General features: G+C 37.8%; 1 protein-coding gene across 1 annotated transcript in view; it reads left to right on the top strand.

Moving 5' to 3' along the window:
- The first annotated feature begins 4,115 nt into the window (after positions 1-4,115).
- Positions 4,116-14,712, top strand: part of LOC142960391 (uncharacterized) — a 31,876-nt gene continuing 21,279 nt past the window's right edge. Inside the window, exon 1 of the mRNA XM_076102205.1 lies at positions 4,116-4,232. Within this exon, the coding sequence (XP_075958320.1) occupies positions 4,212-4,232 (21 nt within the window). The 5' untranslated portion in view covers positions 4,116-4,211. The remainder of the gene's footprint in view (positions 4,233-14,712) is intronic.

Below are 14,712 nucleotides of genomic sequence, written 5' to 3'. Positions count from 1 at the left end.
AAAAAGATGTATTGCACTGTGCCAGACGTTAGGCATATCATGTAATTATGAAGTCCAATTAGTACATTAAGACTTCCCAGTCCTCTGATTTCTAAGTCAACTTAGTTATGGCCTGTCCCACCAGCAACTGCATTATTAAATACCACGAGCATGATTAAATAACTCGGCTTGGAATCCATTTTCATCCTTAAATCCTGGTAGAATCTGTAAAGGCACAAGAAGCAAGTCCATTAATATTGATCTAATATTAAACTAAAGAAGACAAAAATTATTCATCAGATTTTATACATTTTATAACATCTAAGGTGTTTCACTGTGCTATTTTATTTCTTGGGAGAAATGTCATCAGTATGCTTCACTGCAGAATGACTAATTTAATCAGCAGTGAAGCCTCTACAACTGTGTTGCTGCAGAGGACAAAATGTTGCTGCAGCCTGATGTGCTGCTGCTGCTGCAGCCTGTTCCTGCCACACGGCTGCTGATATGGGGATGAAAGCAAAGGGTCACTGAGCTGCTCGTCTCAGTACTGCAGCACTACGGTCAGAGATGTGGCATGGTATTTATTAATGCACACACACCGTGTAATGCTGTGTGTAAAAGTTTGTGTCTTTCAACTTCAAGTGTTTTGTCCAAAATATATAAATGTAATTCCAGTGGCGGAGAGTAACTAGGAACTGTACCATCTATACAATTGTGTGTTCCATGTACTTCACTATAGCGGTTATCCATTTTAAGCTACTTTTTACTTCTACTCCACTACATCTCAGAGGTTGTACTGAGATTGTACTTTTTACTCCATTTCTCTGCAGCTTTAGTTACTTTTCAGATCATTTTTTGCATCCCCTTCCTGTCCAGTGAAAACCACGTACCTCCAGATGTGTTGATGTTGAATGTTTGTGATAAACTGAAGGATGAAGTGTTCTAAGTGTTGAGGAAATCCTCCTACTTCTTAAGCTAAACAAACTATTCATAAAGCATCTTGGATCAGCTGGAAAAGGCATCGTCACAAAGTTGAAAACAGGGCTGTGTTACTTTTTAGACCTCCATGGTTCTCACAGGACAGCAACATTACGATGCATTGCTGTAGATTAAGCTAGCTAACAAATGAAAATGCAACATTCTGATTATTGCACCAGTAATATTGATCTAGAAACATCATATATAATTGTGAAACACTGACAGAGACACATTTTACTGCACAATATGTACTTGAATGCAGGATTTTGTCTTGTAGTGGAGTATTTTCAAAGTGTGGTATTCATACTTTTTACACAAGTAGTAAACTCACACAGAAAATGGAAGGCAACTAAGTACATTTACTTAAGTACTGTACGTAAGTACTGTTTCTGTACTTGATTATTTACCATAGAAATGGCAGGGATAGAAAATAACTAAGCACATATAAATACTGTACTTAAGTACTTAAGGCTATTCAGGCCTGTGGTATTTACATTTTATGCTACTTCGTGTAAATGTCCTGAATACTTCTCCCTCCACTGAAAATCAACCTGAAACTATAGAAGTCCCATTGTGTTAACTCCATATTTCATAGAGAGTGTGAGGGGAAACATTCATTTACAAGCCTGACATCTACTTTAATAACAGCTCACTCCTTTTTGTTTGCCAGGAGCCTCTGTTTATTTTGACCTTCGGATTAAACACAATCATGAACAAATATTAATCCGTAAAAAGTGCAATTAATCCGTAAAAAGTGCAATTAATATTAATCCGTATTAAACAAAGCAGAGCAGAGTGAGCATGAGACTGCAATAATTACAGCTCATTTTCGTGAGCACAAAGCCTGATGTGAGCGTTTTATGTGAGGCCTGCCACTACATGAATGTCATGCTGCAGCCTCATGGAGAGGAGAGGGGAGGGGAAGGGAAGGGGGGGGTTTAAATCAGACACGTGCTTCCTCCCCCTGCTGGAGAGAACCAGCAACAGCAGTTTTGATATGCTCACACCAGGATAGGCCTACTTGAGTCCTGAGAGTGTGATCACGTTTCTCTACGAAATCAGCCGACCGAGCTGTTCATCACGTCAGCTAAAGAGGCTGCTCTCTTATTTCACTTCCAATATTTGCACCATGAAGGCTTGATTTAACAGTGTGTGTGTGTACACTGATCATGGATATATATATTTTATATTTATATAATTTCCTCCTGTGGTGTAGGGAGCAGAATCCTGATATTTTAACCCTAAAAGAAGTTCAAGTGTCCAAACTTTAGGGAGGAAACCTGTGCAGACAGAACATGTAAAAGAGCTCCACCTCCACCATCTGTAACATTGAAATACTTATGCGTTAAAGGTGCCAGACACGAGATTCTGAGCATTTCTATTGCCTCTAAATGGCTCTCAACATGGCCACAGCTGAGCCTGCAGCTCGAAGCTAACAATGCTAACAGTGTTTACCTGAGGGTGAACCGGAGGATGGGCCGTTTGAGCAAATAGCTGTTTGCTGCTTTATGTATTGATGATGCTGTGAATCTCGTATATTGCACCTTTTAAAGCATCAGTCAAAATATTCACATAATATGATAATATAGCTCTGCTTTTTTCTTACCGGGTCTTTGGAGAGAAGGCCAATATCATTGCGTCCAGGATGTAGTTAGCTTAGCTTAGCACAAACACTGGAAGCAGGGGAGAACTGCTAGCCTAGCTGTGTCAAAGCTGCCTTCCAACGAAGCTGTTTGCTATATATTTACATATGTTGCATGTTTAACTTTAGTGTTAAGATAAATAAATTGAGACTTTGTGGTAATCAGTTTCATCTTCGTACCAGACGAGTAATTCCCAAAGTGATTGATTATCTCTGCCTGCGACCCCAGACTGTATTTTTATGAATTGTGAACATCTGAGTAGTTCAATATAAGTGTGATTTTCCATTATCAGATTAACTCACTTTAAGGCCTGATAATGTCAAACTATATTTACTGCAACAATAAAATGCTTTTGTGCTGGAAAGTAACTTAACTGAAATACTGCACTTGAGGTACTTTAATTAATACTTTTTCTATTTGTGCAATAATTGGGATGATTGTTTTCCACTAAAGAGACACTTCACGATAAACTTCTCACATGGTTTCATTTAAATAACAGTTTGAGGCCCAAAGAGGTAAAATTATTCAATATTTCTCAAAAGAATTGCTTGTGGCAGAGTATTTGTACTTTCACTTTAGTAAAATATCTAAATACAAACTTTAAACTCTCCCAGTCCGTCCTAGAAATGTGTGCACATGGCAATTAAGGGGAAGAAGTTAACTACAACTCCCATGGTCCATTTTGGCAAGAAACATCCAATCAGTGATCTTAAAACTCTGTCATGGGCGGAGCGAACAGCCGGAGGGGAAAGATAAGCCTGTTGAGAAAATCTATTTTAAAATCTGCAGCATGAATCAAAAAACGTTTCATTTAGGGTTAAACTTTGGTTGAATTCAGCAACAAGGAAGCGTTTTGTGACTGGCTTCTTTCACATGGCAACTGCCTTTTATTTGAGCTCAAAGGATTTAATTGATTAGTAGATTTTGACTTTCAATTAGTAATTCTTAAAAAAAAAACTTCTGGTTCCAGCTTCTCAATTGTGAATATTTTCTGGTTATTTCAGTATAAATTATATGTTTGAAAAGTGGATAATGTCTATTTTATCAGGTAACATACTAAACTTAAGTACACATTTGAGGTACTTGTATTGTATGTATCTTTACTTGTCTTTTCTATGCATCTCACTTTGTACTATCTCAGTGAGGAATACCATTTTCATTTGATGTGGCTGTTGATAAAAATATAAAAGTTATTCCAGAAAACAGCTGCATGTCTGTCCGTGGTTACAATACACTCTACACGACAAAATGATTGTCTCTTTTGTCGCAATTTAATGATTTTTTTTGTCGGATTTGATTTAAAACCCCTCTCGCTCAATCTAAACCCCGCCCACGTGTGCCGCGTCACGCGGAAACACGTCACACTGCTAAAGATGCTTCAACTGCCGTTTCCCTGTGACTTTAACATTAAGTTGTAATGTACTCTGTGGCAAACTTTGGCCACACCTAGATCCTGTCCCATTTCCACACACACACAAAAAAAAATAACACAAAAAAAACAGGCTTTTTTTTTTTTTTTTTTTTCTTCTTTCTGGTGCGTTTGTTTGTGTGACGGCGAGTCCCGGCGGTGTAACCGGAGAGGGGCCTCAGAAGAGGGAATGCAGGACTGCAATGGAGCACAATGCAATACAGGTAAAGCCGATATAATTTACAAATAAATGTCGATTTTTTCTCACATACACCCGGCGGATTTTCTTAACCTGACGACACGGGGAATATTGTAACCGTGTGTCGCTGTGCATGCATGTCCGATATCGTGTTTTATTTCATTTAGTTTGACCATGTCGTATTGATTGTTTTCCCATATCAACCAAACCCCAGCTCACCGAGAGTTGGTCTGACTTGCAATTACAACTTTATTCAACCAGGCGCAACTTTTTTTTTTTCTTCTTCCTCCAGATGTAGCAAAATTAACCGCTGATATCTGTTTTTACGGGGAAACAACCGTGTGTGACACCGAGCGGTCGCCTCGTTTTTATATCGGAGACTCGGTCGTTAAATTCCGGTGTAATATTTTTGATATTTTCTCCGTGTTAATGATTAATTTCTTTGTGTGTCGTGTCGACAGTCTCCGCTTTCTACGTTACCAACCCCCACTCACACTAACAGCACATTAGCGAAATAACATTTCATTTTCTGGCCGTTTTGCATGCGTGAACATATCAGGAAACTTTTAAGCTCTGCGTCGACATTTTTTCATTTTTTAACGTTTGAGTCTTAAAAATTAAATTTCCACCCCTGAGGTGTGATATTAAAGATTGAAAAAAAAAATTTCGACAGGGACTAGGTGGAGCAGCAGCAAGCAATGTTGGTTATAATAGGAAGCATATTGATATTATTATCAAATCCCTCCCGACATTTTGTCTCCAGTGTAATTACCAGCAGTTTAAGGAGGAATGTTAATATTGTGTGTCAGCAAAGAGGGAAATGAGGAGTTTGTGTACTTGAAATAGCGAAGATCAGTGCTGCCTAAAAAACCCAGGAAACATCCAGAGGACACACAGCTTGAGCAATGTGGTGTTTTAATCGAAATAAAAGGCGTCTTTTATTTTGACAGGAATCCTTCATGTGTGGCGTGGAGGGTATATTTAATATTCCAGCGGTGGTTGTGTATATTTTTAATAATATCTTTATTTTTTTAAAATATTAATTTATTGCAGTATTGAGAGTTTTTTCTTTCCTGTGGTGAACTTGTGAGCTTGTTTTGAATAACAGGATACACCCAAGGTCAGCAGTGTGTTGAGATTTTATTTATTTATTTATTTACTAAAGCAGGAGACATTTTATTATTATTAATATTCGTCATACCCCCCCCCCCCCCCCCTCCCTCCCTCTTCCTTCCCGTACTGAAAACTGTGTTTAAAAAAAAATATCTCACTGCATTATTACAGAAATATCACGAGAACTGACGTGTGCAGGGCGCAGATTAAGGGTTTCCATCTTAAATTCCTGTGTGTGTGTGTGTGTGAGTGTGTGAGAGAGAGTGAGTGTGTGTTCTTATTGTAGACAGAGGACTGCCTCTCAGTGCTCAGATTATATTATATTATGTGGCTTTTTATTTTCCTGCCTGCTCAGCCCTGCCTCGTTTCCACCACTAGGCTGGAGCACTGTGTCAGCTGGTCCACACACAAAAAAACCGATTCATAGAACACTCCTATAGTACATAATGGTATGTTTGTGATACGGTATACTCACTTGATGGTAGTACTTGTCATATGGTCTCACTATAATTTAAATTAAATACACGTTTAATATTCATTCTGGGGCTAAAACTGTCTGCAAAGCTAATCTTTCACAGCTAGTCTTTGATCTCACTTTGTTTTTCCTGCTTTTCTATCTCTATCTACAGGTATATATGTCTGTGTTTACATATAAATATATATATATATATAACAGTACTATAACTAGTGCTCAAAGCAATTCATAGATTAGTTGATTAACGGCAATAATACATCGTTTTTTAAGCAAAAATGCCAAAATTCTCTGGTACCAGCTTGTCAAATATGATCTAAATTGTGGATTAATATGAATTTATTGTAGTGTATCTCTTTGGTTGTCCTGCTCGTATACCGACGCATAATAACTAATATCTCAAACTATTGATTCATCAGTTCATGGACAGGAAATACATCTGTGTTGATTTTTGTCAGCAAAAATGCCCAAAATGATCTGGTTCCAGCTTCTCAAATATCGATATTTGCTGGTTATCTCAGTCTTCTGTGGTAGTACATTTAATATTTTTGTGTTTTGGACTCAAAAGAAGGACATTTAAATATGTCGAATTGAGATTTTATCAACGGTATTATCAGCCTAGTCAAGAACATAACCATAACCAGCTTAATCATTTCTTTGACTGACTGGTATTCTTCATCTTAAAGTAATACTTTAATATTATTTAAATATAATCTGTATCCTTATTAATCTGATGTTAGTGGCCAATATTTTGTCTCAATAGTGATTTTATTTTTGTCCTGTTTAGAGTTCTTCTTTGGCTTGTACTTTGTCTGTAGTACTCAATAGTCTCTTTTCCTTTATTTTCCAATTCCCATGTTATATGAAGTATAATAGTACATAAATAGTACTTACTTGTCACTTATCTGAGGAGACTTTATCTGTCTTCATGGTGTTCTTAGGACCTTGAATGTATCTATAGTTTACCTCTCGTGGCTTATATTTTGTATATGTAGATAGTCCATCATTTTATTTCATTCGTTCCTCTTCGTTGTCCAGGAAAACGGTTTAATGTTCCTTTTTATTGTTCCTGTAATGTCGAACACCTTGTCCGTCTAATTCCTACTTGATTATATTCCTCCTCGTATTGTATCAAGTGTGATGGCTCAGAAATAAACCTGTAATTCTCTCTGGAGGCTCACAGTGGACGTCTTATCTGACTTAATGGAGTATGAATCGTATTACTGTAATATTACATCAAATATCTATTAAATACTAATAAGAGCCAATATTCTACATGTGGAGCTATAATCGTGATTTTACCTTACAGTCTTCTGTTCCCTCAAATAATCCTGTGATACTCGTCCAGAGGCTAGTACTGTCGATCGTACTGTCGATAGTACTCTGTTGTGTCTTGTATTATATTGTCCCTTGTATCATAATAAAATGCCTTTATTACAATAATATTCCTTGAATACATGTCTACAATATTCCCATAGTGGATAACAATGAGTCTATAGAGCTCAGTGTTGATTTTGTCGTACTTTTATTATATAATTTCTACTTTTTAATTTGTATACCAATAACAGAAAAGATAGCGTTATTGATAATGATACTGTTTAGTCTTACTTGATAATACTAGCTCATGTGTCGTCTCCAGTGTAGAAATCCTTAAAAACATTGATAACACAATAACAGAGACTTCTATCTTAATGTATTCACAGTGACGTCTGCAGGACCCACAGGTGGTCATTTCAATGGCTCCCCGGTCACATTAGTGTTTTTGACTCATTTTAACTGGTATTTATTTTAGTTATATGGTTATGATTGTGGTCATGTATGTTTATTTACAAAACATACAAATAAATACGGAAAAACAACGTGCGTCCCCTGGATGCATCGACAGTGAGTTTACTGCAGCCACACAGCAACACCACTGACTATATTCCCTAAATAGTCTCACAGCATCGAAAACGGCCTCCAGGGTACTCAGTAGGGATTTCTATAATCAAATTTAATGTTTATTTGTACATTAAAAAGCATTTTGTATCGATGACTCAATATTGAATTTTTAGAGCTTTAAATTGTGTCTTTTTATTTTATTTCGTCACTCGTGTATCATTAAATTGCACATCGTTAATATCTTTATATGGACTTGAAATGTACCTGTGAGACTCACTGCTGGGTTTACAGAGAATATTTAACAATTATTTAATCCCATCGTGTCTTAATGATGTTCTTATAGACACTTGCAGTGCGTTCAGTGACTTTCTCTCACACCGTCGTCTTATAATCTTGCTGTATGGGCTTTGTGTTGTGTCTAAGAAGTCCTGCCGTGATGTTAAACGTGCTCTTGTTGTATCATTAGAGTAGTTTTATTTAACCCTCCCGTGGTTCTTTTGGTTTCACTTCATATCGCAGGATATCGAGTAAGTCTGACGATCAACGGGGACCTTGTCTGTTGCAGTCGTAGTCTCTCTTCAGGTGTCTCACCATAATATTAATTTCAAAACAAATATCAAGTTCATATAGAGACTAAAAGTCTCCAAGTAATAGTGAGCTTGTCTGTTTGGTATCCTACAGTTTTCCCTCAGGCCCGTTTAAAGCGTCTGTTATACTCTACAGTGACGCAATCAAACATCATGACCGCGTTATGTTATGTGCTGACGGGTTTTTTATATATATATATATATATATATATATATACACACACACACACACTGCAGGGGGGTATTAATGTCCCTGTGTATGGCTTATGTATATTTTCTGCTGTGACATTTATTCAGTATCTTTCTAAAAATTGATCGTGGGCCTGCTGCAGCTGGTCTGCAGAGCTCCAGCGGGTGGGGGAGGAGGTTGTGCCTGTGGTGGGGTATGAGTATTGGGTGGGGGAGGGTGTGCTGGGTGTGGGGGGGGGGGGTTGTGGAGGTTGTGGATGATCAACACAGGAGTGAGAATTGCATTTAGGCAGCAAGGCAGGGGAGCTCGATGACTGGCTGTTTTTTTTTTTTTTTTTTTTGAAATCCAGTTTGTGCATTTATTTGGTGAATCTTCATGATGTCCCGTCTACTGAAGTAAATGAATAGCAGCTGCACAGCCGGATACACCCGGAGCTCACGCGCTGTGCTGGGCCTTCTATATCGTGGAGATATGGTGGATGTGACCTCTGCCTGCTTTGATTTCATTCACACATGTAAAACTGTTCAGCCGTGCTTCATCTCAAACATTAGAGCCGCAGCAATTCATTCGTTAATACATTGGTGGGAGGGAAGAAAAACCAACCTGCAACTGTTTGGATAATCAGTTTGAAGAAGAAACTCCAAATGTTCTCTTTCTGCTTTTCTCTGTTTTGTATCATCGTACGCTGAGTATCTTTCGGTTTTAGACGTTTGGACAGAACAAGACATTTGGGGGACTTAAGATGGGACATTTTGGAGACATTTTTCTCGCCTAAGTGATCAAAGATGACGTTATTTCATGTCCCAAACCTAATGACATGAAGAGTTTACTCTCATAGAAGACAGAGAAGCAAATATTCACATTTGAGAAGCAAGAACCAGCAACGTTTGGGCGTTTTCTGCCTAAAAAAATGACTTGACGGACAAATCGATTATTACAATAGTTGCCGATTAATTTTCCATTTGATCTACTAGCAAATATATCGACTAATCGTTGCCACTCTAAACGGAATCCCTTTAGATTTTGGACTGCTCGGAGGACAAAACAAGACATTTGAATGACGCCATCTTGAGCTTTAGGAAATAAAAAGTCAAACAATTAATTCAATAGAACATAATCTGTGGTTGCAGCCCAATTACTGCCTTGTTTTCAGCTCGTAACTGAGAAATATCTCTTTGATATTTGGGCTCATTTGTAGCTCGTGTGTTGCAGCTGTGGGGTCGCATATTACGTTTCATGTAAAGCGGCTGTAATTCAGTCTTTTCTCGCCTCTAACTCCAAACAGGGGATTACAGAGGCTGCACCGTGGAGTCGGTATCAGAGACACGGCAGTATCATCACGGCAGCCATGTCTTCTGTTAGGGCTGTTAAAAGCTGCAGCATCATGTCTGCCGTGTTGTACACGAACCAGATCGTCTGCTCGTGTCTGATTTGATCATCTTAAATCCACTTTAACATTTTCATAAAGAAAGGAGGCCTGAGAAATCCTTAATATCTGATCATCGTCACATTGCATCAGACGATGAGTCTGGTGATATTCTAAATGTTTCTCACTGTCACCGAATCCATCAATGGACAAAACGGGGAAAAAAATGAATAAATCTACTTACATTATTGTGCGTGTATCAAAGCCTAATATATCGTCTCCCTCTGTGCCCAGAAATGATTAAAAACGCATCAATAATGGTGACATTTTCCTTCATTACCACACACACACACACACACACAAAAATGTTGTTCTATTTTATTGCAGATTGTCAACATAAAGCAAACAACCATGAGAAAAAATTAACAGTTTATTTATTATTTCCACACACACCGTCCTGTTGCCGTAAATGCTCACTAGCACCACATGCGTGTTAATCCGCAGCTGAAAGTAGTCCCCAACAAACACACTTACCGTTTCTTCAATTACTGAACCTTTTTAAAATGAAAGTATACATTTGTGAGACGTTTTAAAGATTAATGCATCACGGACTAGATGGACTAAGTCTTATCTTATAATAATATGTTCACTTAGGTTCACTAAACTAAACTTTGACTCCATCAAGCACCAGCCGGTCCTTCACCATCGTTTGGATATTGTGACGTTCCGCCTGATCTGAAGGAAAATACACAAAATGTATCTGGAATTTATTCCTTTAAGTATTTTTTTAAGGAAAAATACCAACTGATCTGGTTCTAGCTTCTCAAATGTCTTTGCTGTGTTTGTCTTTTATGATAGTAAACTGTACTCGTAGGTTTTAAAAGATCATCAAACGACCACTTGATTAATTAAGAAGGCAATTGTAGATATTGGTACTTATCTGTCTTTATTTGTTCTTGTTTATACAAAAACAAATGCCATGTTTTTACTAAATCACACTCCAACCTTCACCTAAAGTAAAAAAACACTGATTTGAAACTTTGCTCAGATGTGACCTTTTATTTGGAGAGTAAAAATCTTTTGATTGAAACCAACCTGCTGTCGTATACAAGCCAACAACGGGGGCTATTATTATGATTCATCTCTGTTATTGTTTTCATCTTGGGCCTGTTGATGTAGTGCATGTGAATAAACACACTGCTGACTGAAGCCTGGTAGCTCCCTGTCAGATACACAGATTATCAATGAGGAGGAAGTATCTTCTGATTAAAGCTCTGCTGCTGATGAGTGAAACAAAGGAGAGCCGTTTAATGACACTCTATCAGACCTCTAAGCTTCAGAACAGCTTTGGAATCAGGACTAACTGCCTCCATCTTTTAAGGTGTGTTTGGTGTTATGTTTTAGCTCCTTTCCACAAACTACCCGGGGCTCCTCACACTTCCTCTTACAAAGCAGTGAAATCCAAACTGCAGGTTTATCTAGCCAGCAGCAGCAGCAGCAGCAGCAGCAGAGTCATTATTGAACCCACTCGAGGTGTGCTCGATTTATTGTTGGAGCCGGTAAACACCCACAAAAAGCGAGCATTATCTGCCTGTGAGGTAAGACGGATCAAGTGCTCCTCATCTCTTACAGAGCGTAAACCTGCAGGAAGCTCCGTGTAAACCGAGCTGTAGATTAAACAAAGACGGACTCCACATGACGTTCATTTTAGACAAATAGCACATCTGCCATTTTGGGGACAATAAGGGGGAAACCTGCCTTCACAGAGTGACTGCTGGAGAACCTGTTCCAGGTTATTTACAGTTTATCAATAATCAATAAGCCTGTTTTAATCTCGGCATTCTAATTCTCAGTGTGCAGGTTTGACATTTTCCTACAATTTAGTGCTGCGGGCTACAATTACTTTATCATCCGTTGATATGAGAATCATTTTCTCTATTAATTCATTATCAGCTAGAAGTGTAAGTCACGTATAGCAGATTTATTAATAATTTGAATTAATAAACAAGTTGTCTGCCTCTGAAAGACAAAATGGTGGATGTGTCCGTAGTAACAACTCAAAGATATTCAGTTTACTGTCATAGAAGACAAAGACACGGGAAATATTCAAAGTTAAGAAGCTGGAACCTTTTGTATTTGTGCTTTAATTGATTATATAAATGGTTGCCAATAAATGTTCTGTCGGTAGACTAATCAGTAACATGACTTGTCGTCTCAGCTCTAATATATTTTTGCTTTAAAGGAAAATAAGAAAGGAATATAAACAATATTGACTTTAACAGTAATGTTCAGTATCCGGTGATCAATCTACAGAAGTCGTCCAAGATGGCATTCATCAAATCGTATTCAGTTTACAATGATTATAAACGGAGAGAAGAAGCTTGAACCAGAGAAAGTTGTTTTTGAAATTCTAAACAAATATCACTTATTTTTCAGATAAGAAAGCTAAACAAAACCTTCGCAGATGATGTGATTCGGAACTTTTCTTTCTGATTTATATTCCTGGAAACTGAACATCTTCGGCGTTTGGACTGATTTTTCAAACGAGACATTTGAAGTCGTCCCACTGAGGGTCTGGGAACTATCGACATCTAACATTCTGTCGACCAAACGATTGTTTTCAGCTCTTGATTGTATTGTGTTCTGTCCAAATGCATAAAGTGAAAGTTCATTCTATTTCCCCGAGGGAAACTAGATGAATGATGTTCACAGAGCCTCGCCCAACTTAGGATTCCACACTTAAGCCTCTGCTGAAGTGAAGCGTGATGAAGGTGCTTTATTAAGTGCTTGTTAAAGAACACATTATAAACCGGCATGCAGCTCAATTCTTACAATTTACAACTCTGAGCTTTTCCCTTGTTGTTTTTCTGATGATGAAATAACACACGGCGGCTAAACAGCCACCTTTTCTGAGCCACATGAAATGAAGGTACAATGAAAATGGAGGTTTAGTCACAGCAGCTGAACACTCCCACTGACTAGCAGATGAAGTGAGTCAAACTGCTGTTACAGAATCTGTGAAGATACTTCTATACAACAGCTGCACAAGTGTCAGCTCTGAGGGGGAAATATTTGGTTTTAGTCATTTTTGTCCGGTTTGTAAAAGTGGAAGAAGAAACCCACTTCATAAAGAAGTAAATGTATGAAGTTTAATTTAAAGCTTGTTGAACTCTCCGTTGCTTTACTGTGGTGTTGATTGTTGTGATATGATAATGAGGAGATTTTATCAAATTTAATTAAAAGGAGATCTTTAAGAAGAAGTCCAACCTCTGGACCGATGCTGAAACAATAAGCCAATTTGAATTAGTCTCTTGCGAGTATATTAAGCTGCGATAATTTAGATAATTTATTAAACTGTTTAAATCATTTATTACGCAAGAACACCAAACATTTGTATTGGTATGAATTTAATATCCTTCGGTTGTGGACTGTTGATCACACAAAATAAGGAACTTGAAGACGTCATCTTGGACTCTTGGAACATTTGTCAGTATTTTCTGGTGTTTTATTGACAAAATGATAAAAAAAAAAATGATCAACAAATTCTGAGAATAATGGATAGATGCAGCCCCACCTTTAAATCTCATAGGTTATGAATAAATAACATCAATGTACGACATCTTTAACTGCCTGAAACATCACCATGACACACCGAGAAACAGACAACAGTAGTTGCAAAGTTAATGCCGTTGATGCAAACTCAAAACTTCCTGTAGCTGTTTCAAAGTAAAAGCCTTCTACCAAAAAAAAAAAAAGGATGGTGATTACGGCTTTTACATTGGAGGACTTGCAGGAAGTGGTTAGTTTGTGTCATTCCTGCACGTTAGCTGAAACCTTTATTTATACAGCGTTACCTCACTGAATACTTGTTCTCATTTGCAGGAGGATTCTGTGTTACAGGGACACGCACACTTGTTGAAGTACATAGTTAAAATATGATAAATGAATGATACCAAGACAAAGATGGCGGTTAAAACATTCATATACAGCTGGTGGTAATGTTTGAATGATTTAGGTAAAGTGTAACTAACTTTGTACAGGTACCATTTCACTAATAGTTATTCTTGGTACGGCACTTACTTTAAAGGTTTAATAGCTTAAAAAACAGAAAGCAGGTAGTTTGATGTCCAGTTTATATTTTATATACATTTACGTATATACAACGGGTACAGTGATGAGGAGCGTGTGAAATGAAAGCAGTGAGAGTAATAACGGGGCTACGGGACCCTCACCTGAGATCTGACCTGAGAGGAAGTCACATGACTTCCTGCCATAGTGTGCACATTACCCAGCATACCTAAGCAATTTGATATTTAACCTTTTTGTTTACAACACACACATAAAATGTAATCATTAAAAAGAGAGTGCAGAGATGCATAATCGCTCCAAATGCAGACCTGTGAAAGGTCTCAGCCCTGTTGGGTTTAGTTCTTGACAGACAAAGGAAGGAGAACAGCACGTGTACTATAGTTGGATCCTCTATAATACATCACAGATACTGAATGATTAACTACAGCTGATGATTGAATGCTTTCTGGGAATCACGTGGCCTTCTTGCTGACCATCCGCCCGAAAGTAAAAGTTAAAAGGCTGAATTATTTCTATTAATTCAACCCTTTAACTGTCGATGTTTATTTACCGAACACACACAAGGGTGCACAGGCGTCTCAGATCAGTTTAACAGGAAGTGTGACCACCATGTTGCAGTGGAACTACTGATTACAGGAAGTTGGCTATCTTTATATTTTATTTTGTTCTCATGTTAAGAAGTTGAACAGATGTTATCTGGAAAAGAGTTGCGACATACAGATGATTTAGCTCACACAAGTTTATACATGTCTTAGTTTTCAGTTTTTCCTATCATGTTTTTGATTATTGGCAGTAACACTGGCAGTC

This window comes from Anarhichas minor, unplaced genomic scaffold (assembly GCF_050575085.1).
Source record: "Anarhichas minor isolate MPS153535 unplaced genomic scaffold, ASM5057508v1 ptg000027l, whole genome shotgun sequence".
In the NCBI taxonomy this organism is placed as follows: domain Eukaryota; kingdom Metazoa; phylum Chordata; class Actinopteri; order Perciformes; family Anarhichadidae; genus Anarhichas; species Anarhichas minor.
This window is presented reverse-complemented; position numbering and strand designations above follow the sequence as displayed.